Source organism: Mixophyes fleayi, chromosome 6 (genome assembly GCF_038048845.1).
Source record: "Mixophyes fleayi isolate aMixFle1 chromosome 6, aMixFle1.hap1, whole genome shotgun sequence".
NCBI lineage: Eukaryota > Metazoa > Chordata > Amphibia > Anura > Limnodynastidae > Mixophyes > Mixophyes fleayi.
Window position 1 is genome coordinate 77,159,464 of NC_134407.1, and position 25,683 is coordinate 77,185,146.

General features: G+C 38.7%; 1 protein-coding gene across 2 annotated transcripts in view; it reads left to right on the forward strand.

The window, feature by feature from the left end:
* The window catches only part of SLC38A10 (solute carrier family 38 member 10), a 48,730-nt gene that overhangs the window by 14,384 nt on the left and 8,663 nt on the right, over positions 1–25,683 (forward strand). For both annotated transcript variants that reach the window (XM_075216889.1, XM_075216890.1), the window contains exons 7-11: positions 4,394–4,496; positions 5,815–5,997; positions 7,618–7,729; positions 14,016–14,122; positions 22,055–22,214. In XM_075216889.1, the coding sequence (XP_075072990.1) occupies positions 4,394–4,496; positions 5,815–5,997; positions 7,618–7,729; positions 14,016–14,122; positions 22,055–22,214 (665 nt within the window). The remainder of the gene's footprint in view (positions 1–4,393; positions 4,497–5,814; positions 5,998–7,617; positions 7,730–14,015; positions 14,123–22,054; positions 22,215–25,683) is intronic.

The window sequence follows — 25,683 nt, forward strand, 5'->3', positions numbered from 1 at the left end:
TACGTGTACAGTAGTATCTTATTTTGCACAGATTACACAGATATTATATTTTTCACACAAATTTGTGTTAAATTCAAGTCACAATCTTCTGAGTTTTTGTTTTTTTAACTTTCATTTTACACCATTTTTATTCTTCACATACTGTTGTTTTTTTATTTGTCTCAAGTACAGTGATGCTAATTAGATTGCTGGTCAACTGATGCTTAGCATGTAAATGTGATGGTTCACTTTAGCTTGCTTCCTGTTGGTTACATTTAGTGTATCTGATGCACTGTAAATTTGTTGTCCGCTAATTGTCTGAGTACTGTTAATAAGTTTTCCCAGAATTCACGTGGCTTTCCCCTTGGTGCTCTGTATTCCACCCACAGCCCAAAGACCTACTGATTGATTAGTTTCTAATGCAGTTGACTTTAGTGCGTGCATTTGTGGGGTAAGAGACTTAGATTGTAAAATCCACTGGGGACAAGTACTGCTGTAAATGATGAGACACCTCTCTCTAAAAAGCTGTATAATTTGTTGGTGCAATATAAAGTAGTATTATGTAATAGTAGTAATACCAGAAATATTTTTTTGTTTTGTTTTTTATACAAATACAGGGTCTAAAGTATTGAGATGATATAGTGGCCGTGTTATTCATGTAATACCTAATATTATATTATACTGATATTTGCAAGCGTTTATTCATGTAATAGCATTGCTTGTGTATTACACACACATTGGTGGCACTTGTTTTTGTTAATACCAGTGGCAGAATTCAGTCAGTGGAGACATCTGTCATATATCAACCTACTGAAGCAGGAACAGTAATGTCCATCTTCCAGGAACAGAAGTCATAAAATTATTTGTGCAAGAAAGTTCTTCAAAGTGATGGCTTTATGGGGTTTGACAGTGACAGAGCCGTGTGCTAGTTTCCCTGTTGGTGTCACAAGGATCAGGTTACAGGCCCTGGCACATAACACTCCATCCTGTTGCTGTGAGTTTCCTCCCACTACACTGGACCTGGCTTTTGATTGTAACAGGGGCTTAGCGATGGGGGTTGGGAGATGCTGTATGTCTCTCAGCACCTTCACTAAGTGTTCACAATCATGGAAGTCCTGCTGACAACATTCATTCACCAAGCACTCTTTCTGAAATGAGGTGTAAATGAAAAGTCAGGCTATCGCTACCCCTCTTACTCTTTAATTGTAACACTGATCTCACTGGAGCTATTGTAAACTGAAAGTCATCATCTTATTTTGTTGATAGAATTTTTTAACAATTATTCCCTTTACTCAGTCTCCACATGCTGGGGTACATGCATGAAAATTGTCTGGTGCACTTTCTAAAATAAATGTGCCCAGACAATGGAGCTGAATTTGTTCAGCTCCGCATTCCCTACTTTTTGTGTTGTCCACGCCAAATTTCTTATGGTAACGTCTGCCGCCACAGCACTAGTGAAAGCCATATTTTTGCAAGGCATTTTGCAACAGCAGGAGCTAATGAACAACTGAAGCCCTTATGCCTTGCAGGGTGACACTTGGCAATCATACACATCACTGGCCTGGTAGCCTTTGTCACACGGGAGGGACAAGCCTCACATGCATGTACTCCAGTTTCATTTGTGGTTCTTGCTTCGCTCAAATGCAATCATTGGTTACTATTGTAACATAGATTACTTACACTTGTTTGAGCAAAATGAACCAAAAAAAAAAGGGACATACCATTTTAGTATGTTTTTGGTTCTGTTAGTTTTGTAAGGGATAGATCAAATGCAGGTTGTCCTTTCACAGAATAAATATGATATTTTGTACAAGTCCTAACTATTGTCCCAATATGATTTCAACTGTTGTCTTACCTCTACTTGAACCATTTTCGGTTTCTGCCTGACAGTCTTAATAGGCTGTGTTATGTTGAGTATTTATTTATTTGGTCCACCAAATATTTGCCTGTGAGTATGTGCATTGGTGACAATTGCGTTGTTAATGGAGAATTAAAGTTGGAGCAGTGTGAATAAAAAGTAAAACTGTAATTGTGACTTATATTTATCATTTTCTGAAAAACAATTGAATTTGAGTGAACGAGCTGTTGACTGCTGAAGGAAATGATTGACATTTTCATACTCCAAGCACAATTTGCATTTTAGGTGTCCACAACTGCAATCCATTCAGCTGTCATGATGGGCATTTCTCACACTAACCACCTGAGATAATTACATTTGTTATACAAGCTGGCAGAACACAAAAGAAAAACTTAGTGGATCACACCTGCTTTTTTTAAATAGCTGTTATTGTTCTTGGAGGTTTCTCTTGTGTAGCTGTGTTCCTCGCACCAGAGCATATTTCTAAATAGCACAACCATTAAAATATTGGAATCAAGTGATTTCTTTGACACTGATCTCTTTAAACTGCAGACCAGTTTTTGGAATATCCACACAACCAGAATGACCAGAATTTAGTTGTATGGGAAAACTCAAAATGTGCACAAATTTAAAAAACAATGTGCCCATGCTGGTCTGGAGCTGTATAACTGCTATTTCTTCGTCTGTATGTGCACACTTTATACATTGCAGCCATGTTGTCCCATCTACCTCCCTGTCATCTGTCAGCGCCTGCCCTGGCCTCTCACATCGAGCAACAGCTCATACATTTTCTCACACTTTGATAATGAAATGTTAACATAGCATGCTGGCTTTAATTCTGAAGAGGAGGGGGGACTTCATTTGAGTACTGTTATGGTGGGTTTTTATCATACCAAGTTTCCAGTTACTAGGCCACAATGGGTTAAAGTTTAAGAACTGATACACCTAAAGAGGTCTGACAGGAGGAAGAGTCCAGCAATATCTGCTGCTCTGTCCTCCTGCCAACACAAGGCCTTAGTCATTCAGGAGAGAAACGCCTAAAAAAGGAGTAACTTTGCACCTGGGAAAAAACAAGTTGCATTGGAGGGGGAGGTAAATTTAAAATGTGGGGACAGATTTATAGTAGAGGTAGGGCATTTGCTAGATCAACTTTTAAATTTCAGTGTAAAAATAAAGCTATCAAGTATTTGTGTGCTAGATGAAAAATCATTTAACTTATGTGAAAAATAATAAACTAATTTGCACCCCTTGCATTGTAACATGGTTTGTCCAAGAGAACATTTACTTCTTTTCTTGCCTTACTTTCCTTAATGAATCAAGCCCATAGTCTTTATCCAAACAGACAGCACGTTTTTTAGCGACAATATGCAGCCATTGTGAGTGAGCAGAGTAACGACTGACATGGGCCTGATGTTGGTGATCCAAAAGATGACATGCCCTCCTTTTTGGGAGCTGGTTTTACTTGCTCTATAGACACCAACAGAACAGTTCCCCCAGTGGCTACATTACCATGGAGCATAGTAGAGTACTTGTTTGGCGTGACCTATTGAACATAGCATCACTCAGGCATGGGAATGTCTTGTACAATGTTTAAGCATGAGTTGAATGTGTTTGCAATGAATATGAGCCCCTACTGAAAGTCTGCCCTACTTCCCTATTCCTATATCTTTGTGCAGAGTACTAACGGGGTAACATGGTGTAAGATATACAAATAATGCATAAAAATAATTTTTATAATACGGCTATTGCATTGCTTGATGGAGATCCTTTTAAAAGTGTCCTTAAGAGTCTAGCATTCAAACATTTTCTTAGTGCTATATGATTGTCACATGCTGACTAACAAAGTCTTTTTGTGAAGCAAACAGCACACACAGCCTGGTACTGGTTTGATCGATTTGGGGAACCATAGGATGCGCTAAATGGGTCAATTGCCCAATACTGCTCCTTGTGGAGATGCAGGGCTTATAGGACAGAGAATATAACAATGCTTGCTATGCTTTACGTGCAGCCTTGGTAACACATTTTTAGAAGCTAAACAAAATCCTACAGCATGAATATTGTTTTACGGTTATCTATATAATGCATAGGGAATATAAAACCTAGTTAATGTTCCTTTAACTATGACCAAAAGAAGTGTTTTGTAAATTGTATTAAATTCTAAACTGTAGGAATTATTATAAGAAAGATTTTATCATTGTTAAGATGGGCGCTTATTTGTCATCTCTCAATAATAGAGCTTGCTCAAAGTTTATCAATGTTTTTTAGAGTTTGTGATTCAAAGGGCAAATTCATTTCCCTTATTATTGTAACTGTAAGATTTTATTGCAGCTGAAGATAAATGCAGAGTCTATGTATTATAGAAACAAAGGGATGGATTTTAATAACTTTTAATAAGTTTTTCAGTATTTGGCCCTCTTAATCTTTACATTGTCTGTCTTGCGGAAACCTTTTTAGAGGTCTCCTAATCTGAATGAGCCCTTTCTAATTCATCATTATTTTCTAGGCTGCATTAGTTTAAAATCTTTAAGTGCTCTTCTGATTTTTCTTTTTTTCTAGCCAAGTTCTTCCCACGTACGACAGCTTGGATGAGCCCTCCGTAAAAACAATGAGTTCCATCTTTGCTTCCTCTCTAAACGTTGTGACTGCATTCTATGTTTTGGTAAGATTTATTCTTGATTGTAAATGTAATTGATTTATGTGAATTCTTTCCTAAAATGAAAGCAAATGCTAAATTTTAATTATAAATATATCATAATAGCTATATTTGTAAGGCACCACAAGGACTCCACAGGGGAGTACGATGGTGGTCAGAGCAAACCTCACAATGACGTAATGAATAAATACAGCAACAAAATACAAATTTGGGGAGAATGACTACAGATTAGACAATGGGCAGAATGGTGACGAGAAGCAGAGTAAAGGGGGGAGTGTAGAGGAGGGAAGGGGACATAGCATGGAGTAGGCAAGTGCTTGGCAGTGTGGGAGTGAGAAGCAGGTCTAGAGACCTCCTCAAGGGTGCAGCGGCAAAAATTAAACTGTAGGTGGGGGGGACATGAGAAAAGAGGACCCTGCTTGCAAGAGCCTACAATCTAGAGGGCAGGGGCAGAAATAAAGATGGTGACACTGAGTGGGGTGGAAGTGTGTGTGTGTGTGTGTGTGTGTTGGGGGTGGGTGGTAAGTTTGGACGGCTGGTAGGCTTTGCTGAAAGATGAGTTTTTAGGGCATGTTTGAAGCCTTGGAGATTATTGGATTGCTTAAGTGAGTGATGGAGCGCGTTCCAGAGACACAGGAGGTGGAAGTGGGGTGGTCAGTGGAGAGGTAACGTGAACAGAGGGGACGTGAGGGAGTGTGAAAGGAAAGAAGGTTTAAAGTTGTAGAGAAGAGGGTGAAGAGTTTGAACTATATTCTCTAGGGGACAGGGAGCCAGTGTAGATTTGCTCCAATTTTGTATATTTAGTAGAACCTTAATAGTAATGCCTGTAGTGCATTATGTATTGTGTATATGTATAGTCTAGTGTATTGCAATTGCTGTCAATGTTTTAAGGCTCTCCATCCGCACCAAAAAGGAAAAACACATTGGAAGCAGCCATTTTGTGGTCCCAACCACTATTAATGAGAATGCAATCACTAGAAACCAATGACCCCTGTGAGACACAATGCAGTGCCTCCCTGGTGTCACTGTTTTTCTAAGGAAATTTGTAAGCCTCTTTTTCATGAGTATAGGTTCAGCTCAAATGGCTGCCTCTGCTGTGATGCTCTTTTTGGTAGATTGCTATGTATGTAGCTGTACATTGATAGCAATTCCTCTACACAGGCAGTTAAGGTACTATGCAATATAAAAAAATGGGAGGCATTTACTAGAAAAACTACATTTATAATAAAAATTCTGCTCTGAATTAAATGGTAAGCTTCAGTCATAGGGAATGTTTTTACCCCTTATAGTTGCTATCCTCAATGCTTTGCTCTCTTCTTTCCAGGTTGGCTTCTTTGGCTACGTCAGTTTTACTGAAACCATTGCTGGAAATGTGCTGGTGAACTTTCCCTCCAACTTGGTGACGGAGATGATCCGGGTGGGATTCATGATGTCTGTGGCAGTTGGTTTTCCTATGATGATCCTGCCTTGTCGACAGGCCCTAAACACGCTCCTGTTTGAACAGCAGGTGAGCACGAGGTTTGGTGGAATGGCTTTCTCCTCTGTGTCAACAGAATGAGAGTTAGACTTGTAATTCTAAAAATGATCAGGTCATGTCACAGTTTTGCTGGTATCACATGAGCATTGTATAGTGCTTTGTTTCTGTTTCAATGCTGTGTCTTTCTAAAGCTCATTCTCTGTTTTCAAATGACCATGTCAGACCAACAAATATCATCAACCACTGTAATGATACAAACAGTCCTTCAGTACTTCATGTCTGGATAAATTTGTTACTTTATAGAAACGGGAGGGTCATCTTCTCAGTGCTTCCATTTGGCATGCCTGTCTCTCTCTCAGCTTTTACACCACAAGGGGGCAGCAGGGAATGTGACCACTATGCCATATGTCTCTGGAGCCCTGCAGCATATAACCACTGAATGATTAGCATGTGGCTGTCATTATATTCTTCAAAATTCCATCAGAGAAGTCCTACAACATAATTGTGGCCCACAACCCCCTTTCTGGTATTAAGACTGGAAAAGAGGTTGGCATCTTGGTTTGGTCAGACGATTGTACACTCACATTCTAGGCTGTCGAGCCAAAAATGAGCCCCCAAAGGGTCACTGTGATGATTCCCAGGGAAAAGAACCATGTTAAGGTAACATTTTGGCTTGTTTCCATTCTGTTGTGGCTGAGAAGTAACCTGGCCTAACTAGATGCCTTATCATGGACTAGGTAATTAAAATATATATATATATATATATATCACACACACACACACACACCTTGGTTGCGTTTCGTAAAATTGATGTAGCCCGTGTCTTAGTTAAAGTGGTAACATACCAGCTTTTATAAGAGTTAGTCTATTAAAGAAATTAAATTAAAATCTAGACATAAATAAGCATTGGGTGCAGTGTACATGTATATTGCTGTCACTAGTCACATATAATTATAATTGCTTTTTAAACCAGGATTGTTATTCAGCTATTTCTAAGTTGTATAACATGTTAACCAGTACTCTATTTATTATCCCTTCCTTTTCTTCCTTTTTATTGACATCATCAAAAGTGTGTGCAACTCCAGTCAGTCATTGACTTGGTGACAGCTGACAACAGTCGGTCTGTAAATCAATGCCAGCCCATTCACTTAATAAGTTTACAATACAATTTACCTCCCTGATTCTGATCTTGTGATTGGGCTAAGTGAACTTTTGATATGAGTGCCCCAGCTTGGAGAATCCTCTCCTATTCATTGACTGTAAGCATAGCACAACATTATTTGAATACAGTTAAGTGTCTGTGTGTATGTTAGGGGATTTAGATTTTAAGCTCGAATGGGGCAGGGACTGATGTAAATGAGTTCTCTGTAAAGCGCTGCGGAATTGGTGGCGCTATATAAATAAATGATGATGAAGTCCCACTTTTTTGTGAAATTAATTTGAGGTCTCTGGCCATCATATTTTCTCTTATAACTTTTCAGTCTTAATTACCTTCTTTAAGTTCAGCTTGTATTTAGTCTCTTTGAAGTGACACACCCATATATGGGGGGGGACAAATAAAAGAAACAAGTATATATGTAATATATATGGAACTGTGTCAATTGTATTCTGAATGTCTCCAAAAGCATGTCAATTTTCTCTTTCCTACAGCAAAAAGATGGCACATTTACCGCAGGAGGGTATATGCCACCATTACGCTTCAAAGCCTTGACCTTAGCAGTGGTCTTTGGTACCATGATGGGTGGAATTCTTATGCCGAATGGTAATGAACTAGTTTATTCTTCATTTACTATGATAGTGTTTTATCATAACATCAACTTAATTTTGTCAATCTCCAACAGATCTTTGTTTCGGTGAATATTTGTCTATAATGTTTTTGAAACCTGATCACTTTTCCACAGCTGTTACGGGAATAGTAGAGGAGTTTATTTTATTTTAGAGAGTTTTATAGTTAATGGAAAAACATGTTCTATTGTTCGTTTGGCCAGGAAATGTGTATAGTTTATAGGAGTGGTCCTGAAAATCAGTCCTTAAGGATTTTGGTATGCCAGATTTTAAATGGAACAGATCTTTAAACTTTTAAGCTGTTTTTAAAAGATAAATAAGATTGGTTGGTGTAGCTGCCATTAACAAATGAATTCATAAATTGAAATTTGATGCACAGTATTTACTGTAAATGTATATTTTGTGTTTTTTTGCAAGTATATGTAAGCTAGTCTAGTGTTACGCAAGCTCAGGGAATTTAGTGCAAATCTGAATAGGGTCTTTACTGCCAGCCAGATATACTGATATATGCAGGAAAACTGGATTTAATAATAGCTTGCAGAGTGGGCATGACCATTTTGCAAAGGGCATGGTTATTATTTTATATAGAATGTCTAGCACCCGATCTGCTTTTGCCAACCCACACACCACCACTCCCTGTATACAGTAAATTGATAAACGCAGTACATGCTGAATTAACTGTATATACTGATGCATGCCATAAACAGTCACTCTATACAGTATATTGAAAAACCCAGCGTGCAAAAATTGTCTGGTTGCAACACTCACTGCCAAGTTCCAAACTACCTCTGGAAGCAATGTCCGCACAAGAACTGTTCATTGGGAGCTTCATGGATTACGTTTCCGTGGCTGAGTAGTCGCACACAAGTGTCAATTCACTATGTGAAATGCCGAACATCAGCTTTAATGGTGTAAAGCAAATAACCATTGGATTCTGGAGCAGTGGAAATGTGTTCTCTGGAATGACTAATAACTCTTCACCATCTGGCAGTCTGACGGATAAATCTGAGTTTGTTGGATGCCAGGAGAACCCTTCTTACCAGCCTACTGCCAACTGTAAAGTTTGGTGGAGGAATAATGATCTGGGGCTGTTTTTTATGGTTTGGCCTGGTCTCCTTAGTGTCAGTGAAGAGAAATCTTAATGCTACAACATACAATGACATTCTAGAGAATTGTGTGTAAGATCTAAGAAATTTTATCAAATAAAGATTCCATTAATTTTCTCTTTGATATGATTAGATCAAATATTTTATAATTGTACACATTTCAAATCTCTCCATTTTGGATTCCACGCTTTTAGGGTTGGCCTATGCTTGTAAATGTAACCTTTGGTGTAATGTTGAAAAAGTGTTTCCTTTCTTAAAGTTGGTTGTTTTTCTCTTTTACATTACAAGTAGATTAAACATAAATCTTCAAAATGTGGCCATGGGGAAAAATAACAAATCTAAAATTCACTTGGGTAGAGTAAATAACTTATTCCCAGGGTACTTCATACATCTGAAATGCATGAAAATGGTCCTGATCTGTGAGGTGAACAATACCTGTGATCATTTAGTAACAAATGTGTTGTGCCAAAAATTTTTAAAAAAACAAAACACACTCAAGGGCAATGTTACTTATGTTTTAGACGTAGGGTGACATTTTGTACCAGACCTTTGACATACTACGTAATGAAGGGGAGCACACAAATGCAACTTCAATTCCTGTCACGTCTCCCTCCTGGAGTTCACAGACTGATTTGGAAACTGCCGAGCCACATTCTCACTGCTGCTAGATGCTTAGTTGCCCTGAATTGAAACCTGCCAGATACCCCAACTATTCCAAGTCTAATTAATAATATTTGGCAGATACACAAGCTAGAATGTATAACAAGTATCATAAATGATCGTACCAACCAGTTTCTATCGACTTGGCATTCTTGATGTGAACATTTCACTCCTTGAAGACTGTGTAAATGTTTAGAGAACTCAAACTCCTCTATTGAATATCTTCCTTCCCTTCCTTCCCACTGCTCATCTTCCCCGTACTAACATATCCTAGCTTTCTAGATCTTTTCTTCCATTTCCCTCTTCTTGTTCTCTCCCCTGTTTCATCCCCCTCCACGTGCATCAGTCAGCAATTTCTTGTTTGCGAAGAATTCTTTCTATATTGATTTTCTGTGCTTTTTACATAAATCTGTCCTTCACTCTATTGATCACAATGCTCAATGCTGGTCTCCTACTCCCTTGCTCACAATTTTCTTTTCTGTACCACCTCTACCATTTCTGTACCACCTCTACCAAATCTTAATAAAACTTTATTTAAAAAAAATATGCAACTTAAAGATACAACCAGCACATATGTTGATAATCGAACAGTGCTGATCTAGTACATTAACCATGTATTAAAATGCATTTATCTTTTTATTATATATTCAGTTATGTAACATGTTTCAAAAATACAAAGAGAGGGAGGAAGAAAACTCAGTATGTAGGAGCGTTTATTTGTGATTGATGATCTAAGTAGACTAAAGGAATGGTCAAGAGTGTAGCAAGTACAATTTAATGCCAAAATATGTAAAATCATGCACTTGGGTCTCAAAAACCCAAAGGCTACATATAGTATTAACGGCACTATAATGGAAACTACTGAGGCGGAAAGGGATCTGGGAGTCACTATTTCAGGTGACTTTAAGGCGGGTAAGCAATGTAATAAAGCAATGAGAAAGGCAAGTCAGATGCTTGGTTGCATAGGGAGAGAAATCGGTAGGAGAAAGAAATAAGTAATAATGCCACTGTGTAGGTCATTGGTACGGCCTTCTCTAAAAAACTGTGTTCAGTTCTTGAGGCCATGTCTCCAGAAGGATATAAATACATTGGAGACTGTACAAAGAAGGGCAACTAAAATGGTGCATGGCCTACAGCACAAAACTTACCCGGAAAGACTAAAAGATCTTAATATGTATAGTTTTGAACAGAGAAGGGAACGGGGGAACATGATAGAAACTTTCAAATATTTCAAGGGTTTTAACAAGGTCCAGGAGGGAAACCACCTTCAAAGGAAGAGCAGGATTAGAACATGAGGTCATGCACTGAAACTGGGGTAGTGGATAAGTGGAATAGTCCCCCCCCCCCCCCCCCCCATCAGAGGTGGTAGAGGCTAATGTAGTAGAGCAATTTAAATATGGTTGGGATATACATAAGTATATTCTTACAAAGAATTAAGGATAAAATAGGGTTTGAGGTTACCATAGATTTCAAAAATGGGCAGACTAGATGGACTAAGCAGTTCTTACCTGCTGTCAAATTCTATGTTTTTATAACCCCGACTTTATGCATATGATCAGAGTTTGGAAACTCAGAACCCCCACTTAAGCCATCAATAATTTGTTTTCGTACTCCTCCTGTGTCTAACCTGTTGCATATCTTTGTCATCTGCCAAAAGGCATACTTTCACTTTAATATAGTTTGCACCATCACCAATAAAGATATTCAAAACCCTACATAATCAAGGTCCTGGGTACTTGAAGTCGCTTCTATTCCTTGTACTCCCACTTCACTCCGCAGGTGATGGACTACTAACAGTAAATAGCGTCTCCCTCATTTGGAGCTCAAACTTTTAGCTTTGTGGTGTCTGCTATTTGGAACTTGCTGATTGCACATTCAGAGGCCTCTTCTCTAAAAGTGTTCAAAAACAAGCTCAAGCTTTGCTTGTCTTACTCAAGCATTTTATTAATACAACTCTACTTTCATAATATCTAGTGATTAGGTATCTTTTCTGTATTCTGTTCATCTTTAATATGTTTAATTTTATCATGTGGTTTTTTTTTTATTCTGCAAATGTACTAAATTATTGTTAAAAATAATAATTGTTGCCGTCCAGAAGTTGAAGGAAGGAGAGACTGAACATTCCGTACACGTTGATTATTAATTTGGTCAGAGAATATTCACAAACCAATTTAGTCCACGTGGAAGTGAAACTTACTTTCTATCCAAGAAATCTAAAACCAGTTTCTCAATAGGTGAGGAAAGGTTTACCACCTATTCAGAGACCTGATAGTTGCAGGAGGATTTCTGAATTCCAGAGTGTGCTCCATCCAGACACATACAATTGAAGAGTTTAATCCAGGGGATGACAATCTTCTATACCAGATATGGCACACTGTGCCCTTGGCCATGCCAAGTTACCAGCAACAATCTGAAGTACAGGAAAAAGCTTACTCGGAGTGTAGAGGCAGCAATAACAGTCTGATTTGCATAAATGTACAAGTAATTGAGATTGTATTTTTTAGCAGAAAGCAGCATAGCCACTCTAAAAAATGGTGAAAGAAAACATCAGTCTTAAGAAACAGGGTCCAATTGGTGGGTTCTCCAGGCATTCCTGCTGTTCTCTAGGGAATGGTGAACAGAGTATAGGTCATCTGCACTTTGTCTTTATTTAAATGCTAACGGTATAGTTCACACTTTGCCCTTTATTGTACACTATGGACAAGGTTGAGAACGAATCATGTTCATACTTGTGCAAACACTGCTCAACGTGACTCAATAAATGTCTGCTAGGGGCTATATGATGTTACAACACATACTTGGCAGAGACAATGAATACAAACTGTGCAATACATTGGCAGTACAGGAATGATCTAGCTGAACAGACTCCGATTTTCATAAGGACCCTGCTGTGAGTCGACAGCCCAACTTATACTCTGATACAGCTTTTTTTATCCAATGCTTTTCAGAAGCGCCTGGAATGTGTTTCCATCAGTTATCTCTGTCACAGAGTCAGTATAAACCAATCAGAAGTCTGGAAACAGAATGCACTGCAGTGCTGACAGTTAGCCAGTTCTGTCCCATAGTCCCTAAATTTTGGCATTGCAAATTGACAGAATATTCCAAACATTACTTAAAGGGACCATTTCGGTAAAACATCTTAAATTCAACACACATAAGCACCAGATTCATGAAACATCTTTTTGACTTTTTTAAATGTATTGTTTATTCATACATTTTACATGGATTAATGAAACATTAAATATATTTGCTTACTGGGTTTAACCTCTGCCGCTTTGTGTAAGCGAGTTGAACCACTACTGCATCTCTTAAAAGGACCTAATTATTAAATTGTCATTGAACGAATGGGCATAATCCCTGTGAGAGAGGTTTTTTTTTTTGGTTTTTTTTTGTTGCTTTGTTTAATTTATTTAATATTATTACAAGTACATTTAGTCTAATAGTATTTATATTATACTGTATATTTGCTTTATTTCAGTGTTTTAATTTGCTAATAATAAAAAGCTAATTTAAACTTACCTAATTGTTTGACTACATAGTAGATTAAAGTAGGATCACTGCTTTAGCATTAATCATGGTTACAACCACATAACTGATATTTAGTGTTAATATTTTATTTCAGAGAAGGTAATCTATAAATTTACATATACAGTTGTATGTAATTTCTTGTATCTATTTATTACATACCATACATACATCCTGATACATTAGTTGGACCGTCCATTTTCCTCTTCTCGAGTTGTCTGTATCCTGTTTCTTTGTTACAATATACTCCTACTTAAAGGGTTAACTATGACTTTTAAAATCCATTTTGGGGTGTTTCATGCTTTTTAGTAATTTTATGGGGTTTTTTTTAGCTCCCTAGTCTACCTTAACAGTTGCTGGCTCAGCTGTCTATGAAATTTCAATAGTCAGCGCTGCAAGATAATGTCATTGCAAATCTTGTGAAAGGGCGTACAAGAGGCCCGAAACATGTAGCACCTCTTTTAGGGAAAAGTCAGAGTCTGACAGCTTGAATGAGAGGGATATTAACAAATGTAGGAACTTTACTTCTATATAATTAATACCAAGCTGGTGGGAGCATGTATGTACAAATGTATATAAACATAGATGATCATATTTTTACTTTTAGGTATAAATTAATTTTAAACCTTCCCAAGAACCCATTTCAGGGTAAATTCATTGGTGTAGGCTCCTGGCATCTTGTCTTTTTCCATCTGTTGTAGTTAGCAATGCTTGGCTAATAATGTCATACTTTTGTCTTCGTTTACATGTGAAAAGGCTTTTTATTTTCCATTTTTTTTTTCTATTGAAAAAGGTAAAGAATGAAGTAGACTCTACAATAATTTAGCATTTCATCAATTTAAATATGGAGGTTCCTTTATAAAACACATCACATCATCTTTTGATTAATGCTCCACTTTAACACAGTATGTGTGAGAAACACGATTTTGTCCTATTCCCCTTGTAACCCTGGAAGTGTATTATATATTACAGTGGAGACGATCCTTGGTGTGACCGGTGCAACCATGGGGAGTCTGATCTGCTTCATCTGCCCTGCTCTCATCTATAAGAAAATACACAACAAGGGCTTCACATCACAGGTCTGTGCTCCACAACCTAACCATTACCTAATGATTTATCAAAATAGAGAAACTTTCTCAATTTTATTTCTTTATGGCCTCATGCACTCACATTTAGATTGTATTTGGAAAAGTACCAGATCAGTTTCAGTATAGGAGCAATACATTGAGGAGGAGTATGATACAACGTAGAGCAATGTCCTGCAGGCTAGCTAAGCTCCCCAGGACCTGTGCAGTCCAGATGTTACAGCCGGGCCGCCAACGCCTTATAATTCTGCCAACGAGTAGTTAATTACAGCAGGCAGGAAGCACTAAGCCTTGACTGGCTCAGTTAAGAGGCTGAGTGAAGAGGAGGGAAGCAAGAGTCTATGCAGGCAAGCGGAAGTTGAAAAGGGCAAATTATCTGGGCTGTGAAGAGATGAGAACCTGTGAACGTCCTATTAATCCTCAGTTGTCCTCAATTGCATCTGACAAAATGGTCAGTGGGTGACTGTTGAAAGGAACTAACACCTGGATCCTGGTCTAAAGCAAATTAGTTGGAAGACTGAATTATTTTTTTTTAAGGCTCTAACAGATTGAATGGTTGCATCTGTAAAGTTTCTGGATATAAAATACAGCTAGGCGTTAAACAGCTATTATTTTTATTTATTTTTTTTGTGTTTTTTTTTTTTTTTTTGTAATTCTGTTCCTTTTTTCCTCCTGACTGAGACCCACTGTTACCAATATGCTGTCTGCTGATTTCTGTAGATATAACTGCTCGAAAAATGACAATGGCGCATTACCCGATTGACAAGATTTTGTTTTTTTCCTATGAGGCTGCCTGAGAATTCTCCACCTTACTGATAATAGCCTTATCTTACATTCTTGTGTCCCTCATACTAACATAATAAAGTAATATCTGTAAATCACACAAATATCATGTGACCTCTAACTTGAGTTAGCGGGAAATGTGTTTTCTACAACAGTGGAGTTAAAATGGTGTTAAATAAGACTTTCTTTTTTTTTTTTTTAAGTAAAGAAAAGGCTACTTCCAGTTTAACAGCATAAAAACACTAAACAATTTATATAAAGAAATCTGTTTTCCTACATTATTATTTTTTTCTTGCTTTTAACAATATTTCACTCACATTTTAGAATTTTGTCCTAATTTAATTTATTTATGCCCACCGACTCTATATTTAAATTAGCAAAGGGCGGGCTTTGGGAGGAGACAACACTAATTTCTTGTATCCGCCTCAGGTTCCAGGGACCTGGCCAGGAACCATTCCAGTTTCTGACCAAACAACTGTGTACACAGTTTTTAGCGTGAATGCTATGAACAACTCACTGCAGAAGTCTAGGCTAGAGTAAATGTATCAAGGAGTTCCCTTAGTATAGGGGTAGTCCAGGCCCATGGAAGGGAGATCTCTCCCATTCTCACCTTCCTATCACCACTGATAGGTGCAGTGTAACTTACATCATAAGATGCTCACACACTGCAATATCATGTAATAGGCCTAGTGTCACAGTGTGTTGGCTAACAAGAAACTCAAAATTGAGATCATTATTATTTTGAAAGGCAGAAAAATTTGGTTACTGACGGCCTGTGTGTGGTGCAGTTATCTTTCAAACGGCACTGACAGGATATAATGCTGCACCCAAGTGATCTGGACATGCGGATGTCTTCTGGTTTGACCATTCATGTGTGTGGCCAAATTGATGATGATCTTGTTGCTTAACCCTTATGAACATGTGTTGCTAGCAGCTGTCAGGTTACAAAACAATCTACCAGTGTTGGCAACAGGTGAGACTGGACACAGACTTATGTAAGAAAGAAGTACCAAAAAACAATGGGGCAGGGACTGATGTGAGTTCTCTGTACAGCGCTGCGGAATTAGTGGTGCTATATAAATAAATGATGATGACGATGATGAAAAAGTCACCGTGCACAAGTCCAAAAAAATGTATACACAGGCTCACCAGCACATTCACATAGAACAGGTCTGCACTGGCTTTGAAGAAAAATATATATTTCATTATTCACGTGGAAGCAGTTGCTGCTACTATGCCTAACAATTGTTTGTCTGTAAAGACTTTCATCAGGGTTAACATGGATAATAACACAGTATATATGGCCGCAAGAGTTCCACAGTACACAAAACACAATAATTAACAGGCGTGTGCATAAATGCTGCAATTGGCTGGTGAACATGAGAGCCACCTGTGTCACTGCTGGCTCAACAGCACAGACAAAAATGGTCTATGTAAGTGGTTAAAAACCTATCCATCATACAAGTACAGAAAGAAAAGTAGAATGAAGTGGATATCGGAGGGAATATATTTAACAGAAAATACTAAAAAAAAAAAAGGGTCTCCTGTACTATTCCCTTGGTATCTTGGAGGATCAGAACATAATAGTGCTCACAGTACATCGAGCAGAAGTACATCAGCTAATTTAGACAAAGCGAGCTATCTGAAGGCTCAGATGTATGAGCATATGTGGCAGTATACATATCAAACCTCATGTACCTGAATTAGGTGTAGCTATATTTACGATGCTGCTGAGTAGTCATGGCAACCCTGTAAACAAAGCCATGCTGGCTGGATGTTGAAGCGTTTAACCACAAAGTAAACTATTCAGCGCATAGACTACAGAACAGATAGATGTAAAATCCAACCTCTGGTATCTTAAAATCGCTAAACTCTGCTCACAAGGTTTACGCTCATCTGAGGTTGAGATAATCATTCCAAGGGCAACTTGCACACATTAAAGTATAAAGTATCAACACATGAGAATGTGAATGCATATGGTTTTTTGTTTTTTTTTAAAAAGTTTTATTTTGCAAGGTCGTGATAACAGAGAACGAATGACAACGTGCATACTGATAACAAAAGTAGTCAGGAAGTAACGATATCAACAACCAGCATAGAACATGTGAAGTCACTAAGTCAATCAATCAAACAATTTTAGTAGTAACAGATGACCTAAGGTTTTTATAGAAAGAGGAAGAAAGAAAGAGAATACATAGAGGAGGAAAGGAGAGAGAAGAGGAGAGAAGGGAAGAAGTGACTAGATCCATTGTTGGTTGGAAAAAGAACGAAGGGGGATATGAGGTTTTAAAGCTGAGTTAAGTAAAGGGTGGGCACGCCTGGAAGAAGGATAACCATGGGTCCCAAACCTTGGAGAAGGCTCTAGAGGAATTCTGGATAATACTGGTCATGTATTCCATCCGTTCAATCTGCCAAATTCTGTTGATTGTGGACTGCATGGAAGGAGGGGATTGCGAGCCCCAGTCTGCCGCTATTTGGCAGGTAGCTGCCGAAACAATATGCCTGATCAATTTATTCTGGTGTCGGGTTGCCGTGGGAGCCCCCATAGGAAGAAGAAAAAATTTGGGCTCCAGGGGAATATCCACCTGGAGAATTGAATTAATCAGACCTCTTATCTGAATCCAGAAGCCTGTCAATTTTGGGCACGACCACCATGTGTGGAGAAATGTGCCTTCATGGGAGCACCCTCGCCAGCAGCGATCAGATGAGTCAGGAAGGATTTTGCGAAGACGCGACGGCACATAGTACCATCGATATAGCACCTTATGTACGTTCTCTTTAATTCTTACGCAGATGGAACTAGAGGCGGCGTTCTCGTAAATTTCAGACTATTCCTCTTCCAGTAGCTCTTTACCAAGGTCCCGTTCCCAGGTGAGTTCATGGGGGGCTCTAAGATAAGGAGAAGAGGAAGCAAGTTCGTGGTAAAGCATTGATATTAGACCTTTAGTTGAAGATTGGCGTAGACAGAGGGCTTCAAAGGTGGAGAGAGGTCGGGCTAGCAGGCGATCTTTAGTTACACTGTGGAAATGGCAAAGTTGCAAAAACTGATAAAAGTGCTTTGAGGAAATGTGGATCTGCGATTGAATTTCAGAAAACTGAGGAAAAGTTGCAGAAGGTGAAGAATGATTGAGGTAAATGACTCTCCGCGAGTACCATGGCTGGAATGAGCTATGATGCAGTCCGGGAGGAAATTCCGGAGAGTTGAATAGCGGAACGACCGGAGAGGGATGGGGAGACGAGGCAAATTTTTGGGATGTTGAGTCCCAGATGGATAATGTGTGTGAAACTATTGGGTGAGATAACAATCGTTAAGGGCCACGAGGCCTTGGGACCCATAGGAGAGAGGATAAAGAAAGCAATCCCAGACCCTCTGCCTTAATTTTAGACCATACCCTGGCTTCCATCGGACCGGACCACAGGACACACTGAGCGAGTTTGGCAGAGAGGTGACATCTTCGAAAATCAGGGATCCCCAGGCCTCCCCCCTGCGGGGACCTCTGAAGAACCTTAAGTCGGACCCGGGGTCGTCTGCCGAACCAGACAAATCTGGAGACATGGAATTGCTGGAATTTAAAAACATATGGCGGGATGCGGATGGGAAGAGTCTGGAAGAAGTGGAGCAGCCTGGGGAGGATATTCCTTATGACGGCATTAATGCGTCCAATCCAGGAGATGTAGAGCTGTGACCACGATGTAAGGTCAGTTTTAACTTGATCGAGTAGGTGAGGAAAATTGGCTTGAAAAAGATGTCGATAGTGCTTTGTGATGAAAACACCCAAATATTTAATTTTGTGGCGACCCCATTGAAAAGGGAAGGCGCGTTCTAATAATAGCTCGTCTGTAACTGATATATTAAAATCTAGAACCTCCGTCTTATCTGGATTAATCTTGTAGCCCGAGAAATAGCCATAGAGGTCTAGCTCATCTAGGAGAGGGGGAACCAACGTTTTGGGGTTAGTAATAGTGAGCAGGACATCGTCCGCGTACAGGGCAATCTTGTGGGTAGAAGGGCCCACCTGTATGCCAGATATCTCATGATTGTTTCGAATTCTAGCGGCCAATGGCTCAATGACAAGAGCAAATATCAGTGGGGAGAAGGGGCATCCCTGACGAGTGCCGTTCGTGATCAAAAAGGGCATCGAGGTCAGACCATTAGCGGAAACAGTAGCTGACGGAGACCGGTAGAGGGCTAGAATAACTGTCAGGAATTTATCTGTGAATCCCATTGCTCGAAGCACATCCTCCATAAATGACCAGGAGATGCGATCGAACGCCTTTTCAGCGTCGAGCACCATGACGAGAGAGGGAAGATTATCATTGTGTGAATTAAGTCGATAATCCTTCTAGTATTATCAGGAGCTTGGCGCCCTGGAATAAAGCCCACCTGGTCAGGATGGACAAGGGCTGGGAGAAGTGGGTTCAACCTAGAGGCCAGGATTTTTGCAAATATTTTCAGGTCAACATTTAGTAACTTAAGGCCTATAACTAGCGCAAAGAGAGTGGTCTTTTCCTGGTTTAGGAATTACAATAATGTTAGCCGTGGTGACGGAGTCGAAGGGAGCTCCCCCCCCAGGCACCTCGTTGAAAAATTTTGTCAAATGAGGACCAAGGACCTCAGCAAACTTCTTATAGTCCAATTAATTGTGTAACTTGCAACATGTAAGCTTATTGTATTACGTAAATGTGTCCATCAAGTTCTGCATTTATCAAACAAATGGAATTCTGTGAAATAGATTAGAGCTTGAGAATTGGATCACCTTAAACAATATATATATATATTATCTCATAGTATGTGTGTGCGTTTGTGTATGTATATAGATAGATAGGTGGATATAGATAGATATAATATAGCACATGTTCTCTAAAACCACATAACCCTTGTTCAGGCTGTATATCCAGAGCCACCTATCTCTATCCCCACCATGTATGTGTATATATATTCTATAGTCTATATATTTTCTACTTGTATTAAAAGTACAATGTAATACCGTCATATTTTATATTATGAACAGATATTTGGTGTGTACATCTTGAGGAGTACCAGACACTTTTTTTGTAAGGGAACATTCTAGGATTTCTCCAATTTGATAACCGTAACGGATTGGAGAAGCATTTTGTGAAAACACTAAAAGTACTTTAAAACTTTTGCATAACTACTTTAAAACTAATTCATTTGCATAACTTCAATATGTGACCATATTTTACTCTGCTTCCGGCCTAATCCTCTGGTGACTCTATCCCAGCAGGCACAAGCTACTGAGCTAAAGGTGCCTGTGTAATAGTGACCTTAATTTCCCTTTACACACATCCCAATTGCAGCAGTGCTGAGACTAGAGTGTTTGCAGCCATACAGGGGAAAGGGAAACTGCACAGAGTTTTAGAAAATGTAGGTCAGGTCACTCACTTATAGAGCTCTGGACATATTATGCCATTGCTGTACAATTATTTAGAGCAGAAACTTTTTTTTTTCACAGAAGTGAGCATCATGCAGTTGAAAAACCTAAAATAAATAGTACAGCCTGAGTATAAGTGTAATTGCAATGTACAGTACACATACAATTGAGAATAATCCATTATAAAATTGTGCCCTCCCTTACTTAGCTGCTGATATAGGCATACGTTTGTGTGACACTGATCCTTGTTATCATTCAGAACCAATGTATTGAAGCTGACAGCTTGATAATGTCACAGAGTGTGTCTCAAAAGCACACTGAGCATGCTCCTGATAGTATCTGGGCTGTTCACTTTCATATTAATGCTCATAAATATTCATAGCTGGACAGAAGATGACTGATTTCAGACTGGAATTCAAAAAGATTACTGTGGGAAACATAGCTGTAATACAGTAAATGTAACATATTTTCAGTAGTGTGTAGGTGACAGGTCTGCTTTAACCCTTGATGGTTAAAGCCTTGTTTAGTTCAGGATATAAATGGGAGTTAGTGGAAACGCTGATTCACGGTTTATAGGATCATACACAGTCACATGACTTCCTGTTTTAAAAAAAAATTAAATCTGATCTATTACGGCATATGAAGCGTTATCTGAAAGTAATGAATCAAATGGTTTGAAACATTAAACAGTCCAGAAATTATATTGCTATAAATCTCGCAAATTTGTCCCATAAAATACAGGTAGGCTACAGTCATAGTGTGATTATAATCCATCATATTAGATGAACTGTGATAAGGTCAGACAATGACCTTATATGACTGTGTATGCGAACATTTTCTGACCACGCTAATTCCGTTCAGCATGAGCATCAAACGCCCAGACCTTTCAGAGTTGGCGACATATACCCCTAATCTTATGTTCTCCCTGGTCTTCTCACCTCGCTGGCTTTAATCCTGTTAGCTGCGCTCTCACTCTAGGGCACAGGTAAAGCTTACTTTAATGCCTCTCTCCCCCTCTCTTGTTTGCTTTAGTCCTCTCCCCCTCCCACTCTCTAGCTTCTTAGTATCCTGCCCTCTACTTAGGCCTCCTTAGTACTAGTGGATTGATAACTTACTGCACTTTATTTCTACTGCCCTGTATGCCTTGTCCTGTTTTGTCCTATGCTCTACTGGATTAATGGTTTACTGCATTCTGTTATTGTCAAGCCCTGTAGGCTGTGTCCTGCTTTTGTTTTGTGCTGTTTTCCCCCATGCTTTATGTACGACGCTGCGGACACTTTGTGGTACCTCATAGATAAACGGTAATAATAATAAAAACCTTTAATATGCATATATTTTGTTGGCCATTTATTCATGGAATGGTGATAGAAGCTGTATAAACAAAAGTACACAAGTACCTTTTTAAGGTTTAAAAACATCTGCTTGCTGATCCTTCAAAAGGCCAACAGATGACTTTTAATTAAAAGTTCTAATGCTCTGATTAGATATAGGTTGGGTCTTGCTCTGCCCACTGCAAACTAGCTTACATGATAGCATCTAGACAATAAATTAACAGTTACTTGCATTATTTTATTGCTCCTAAAAACTGGAAACTTTTACAGCATTTGACAAATTAAGTGGCTACCATGTAAAGTCATTGCATGATAAGCTGTGACTAAAACTGCAGTTCTTGAGTTCTAATAATTATTTGGTCTAAGTGATGATGATTATTACATTTACTGACCTGTGATCCTGTTGTATTTGTGTGCAGTTTATTTTAGGAGTCGGCTTAGTTATTCTCGTGATCAGTACCTACACTACTGTGACCGTCCCAGAAGAACCATCGGTGCAAGTCAAGTCAGAGCTGCTGGGAAAAGAGGGGTTGCAAGACGGAGAGATGGAACTGGAACAAAACATTCCCAAAATATCAGGTGGCGTTTACAAAGCCATGTTACTACAGTTGTTGACGCAAACATTCTATACACAAACACTGTATATACTACACTTCTTCAGCTGACAACACATGGGCCTCTTCTGTCACCCAGTCTGGCCAAATTATAAAGTGATTCTGGCGTACAAACACATGTTGCCAAGTTCGACAGATCTGACTGGTCTTAATGTAACACTTGCCAACTGTTTCACAAAGCCTGTCAGTGGGGTCTGCAAAAGAACCTGCAAATAGCGTTCATCTGCCGACTGGACTTATGGTCATACCCGCTAATGTTATGATTTTGTTATGATCATAATCTGTCATCAGGATAATTTTTGGGCCAGACAAATTAAGGTATTGGGCTCATTTTCTGACACTGCTGGCAGCAATGGTATGTGTGGCCAGCATTGTTTTCTGATTATCTGTGTGTAAAAGTACATTTGTTGATCTTCCACATTGCTTTCCAGAAAAAAAGGAAAAAAAAACAACTCTACTCTTTGTGCTTTACCCCTTGGGGAACGTCCTGTCCTGTCCATATCATGCTCATATACAGGAGTCTGTTGTGTGTGTTTATATAGCGTGTGCAATAAGTTGCAGGATCATGGCATTCCTTGTTTTCTGTAGTTTATAATAGTATGTTTTTACTGGCGTATTACACTATAGCTAGAATAGCGGGTATGCTTATTCCACCATATTTTGTGTTTGAATATACTGCATATAATAGAGAAGTGGTTTAATATATTTGTCTGTATTCAGCACAGAAGACAATTTGAGGCATCAATTGTTAATATAAATTATTTTGTTTAGGGTGTTTTCACTTTAAAAAACAATTTTACTAAACAACTTCTCTTCCCAATAAAATAATAGTACTTTGTAATCTAGTATTTTTCTGTATTTAGCAGAGTCCCAGTGCTTACACTTATACCATTCGCCATATTTAGTACGGTCCCAACGCTTACGTATAGCTATGACCCGCTGTGTCAGATTATTCCTGCTGCGAGGAGAGCTAAGCAGCAGCATAGGTTGTTGGCAGAGGGTCCCAGCTATCTGTAAGTGCTCAGACCCTGCTAAATAAAGTGAAAGTACTATTTTTGGCAAGTTAGGTAGTTTTAAAATTATTGGAAAAACTCATTAAGCTTCAGCCTGGTCAGATTCAGAGGCTTAGGGTACATCTTCAACATCTCATCTGAAATTGAATTGAGCATATGAATACATGGACATTTAGCTGCTGCACATGCTGTATAGACCTTGGGCACTATAATATTTGACCACTAGACATGAACGCAATTTGTATTTGATACTCCTCTTCACTACACAGGAAATTTTGAATAAAAACTAATAGAAATCAGAAATGCTCCAAAAGCCTAGAGCTCAAGAGAAGTAGCACTGTGTAGCTGGTCAGTCTTGAAAAGCTGATATAGTCCTTGGAAATAAGATGCAAATGACAATTATGGATTGCTGATGTTTGCTCTCGTAGTTTTCAGTTTTGACTTTCTGACCCCTAGTAAGATAATTCATACAGTAACTTTTTTTGCACCCTCAAAAATCTTTATTCAAATTTCAGACTATTTATTGTTGCAGGGACCATATCTATTTTTTTTTATTGCGTTTCCAAAAGAAGACGGGGGGGGGGGGGATACAGAAAGCAAAAACGGAGAGTGGACTAAGGGAAAGACAACAGCCCGATAAACAGCAGTAATTACACACAATAGGTTAAGGACAATCCAAAGTATGAGAGTATGACATGTTATGACAATATACAATTGAGATATCTGGGAGTAAGTAGGAGAAGCGAAGGAGAACCGACCAGTCCTTGAGTGACCTGGGCTCTAGGCCAAGATTCACAAAAAATGTTAGAGACCATAACTTATATCAGGCTTAATTGTATTGTTTGTTTGTGCTAGAAGATCTATAAATAACCAGAGATTTTTTTCCCCATTTAAGTTTTGAAGTCTTTTCATGGCTAATCTGTAATGTGTTTTCCTGCATGGTGAGATTAGACTTGCATATAATTCTAATTACTATTCAAGCTGTTCATACAAGGACAGGGAAGCGATATATGGGGCATTGAGGATTCTTCTGGTTCAGGATCAGTGTTTGTGATCTTGGCTTTCCAGCTGCTTCCTGAAATTGTGCTGAAGAGAGTGCGGAAACTGAGGTCAAAGTTGTTACCTGGATATCCTCAAATAGTCCTTAGCTAAGGTGACCACAAGGGAGAATTACTTGTGTCCTGTTTACCAGCACTGTCCAACAGCAATTTATTTCAGGGTAATGAGTTATCTCTCTCACTATTGTATATAAGCTTGTATATATTCTCTTATACATTGCTTCCTCTTTATTATGTCTGTATTACAAACACAGGCCAAAATTAGCATTCTAGCTAGAATGCTGTTATAAGGAAGGTGACATCCTTTTGGAATTAATACATCTTAATGCCCTATTTGTGCAGGCCCATTTGGTGCTATAAATCTGGTGTTGCAAGTGGGAGTGGCGTATAATACATGAAAAGACTGTTCTTTCAAGTTGTGCTGGCAGTGAAGGGGCTTGGAAGACCAGCATTCTTAATTAATTGACCAAGCGGCAGTATCGCCACACTTGGCGATGCTGAATTCCCCACTTTGTGTTGGGCAAAATTATATCCCAGACTACCTTGCATAAAAACTTTTAAAACATTTTTTTACATTTTCGGTTTGTTACAAATGGTATATTTTATTCTCTAGTAAAAAAAATGTACATGTCTGTATGACATTTCAGTGGTAGAATGCCAGCCCAGAACAGGACAGCTATTCACTAATGACCACAATGATGTGCTTCGTCCAGGTGTTGGCAGATAGTCTTGGTGCAGGCTTGAGGCTTTTGGTGATGTGATATCACACTGGAAGAAATGTTACTGCGTAAACTTCCATTTTCACAATAAAGACTTAAGGTTTAGGCCCGTACTGTACATATCTCAGAACACAGACAGCCATCGCTTATAAACTTGTACTACTATTAAATAATTTGGGATAGTCTTGACTTTCTACACACTGTGGGGGCAGACATTCTGTGGACTGAACCAGTCTGTTTGATAATAAATGTATAATCGGTATACACCAGTTATATTCATTGTGCATTAACAAGCTGTGTTCTCATGATTAGTGATGGTACATAATATTACTCTGATCAACTATCAGTATTCTGTGGTGTTAGAGAGAAATTGGTCCTTATTGGCATATACTGATCATGAGGCCTCTAGTGAGAGATGCCAACAAAGAGGTGATTATTTTTATGAATGATGCATGTTAAATAAAATTAATGAACACATCATATAATTATTCTGTAAACTTTCAGGTTGAGTTTTAAAAAGTGGAGGTAACGGGTACAATTTCAACACAAACATATTGCCTCATTCCCATCAGCTTATGTATATATCCTGCATGTCCGACATAGTACGCAGCAATATATTATAAAGTGACAGATTTTACATTACC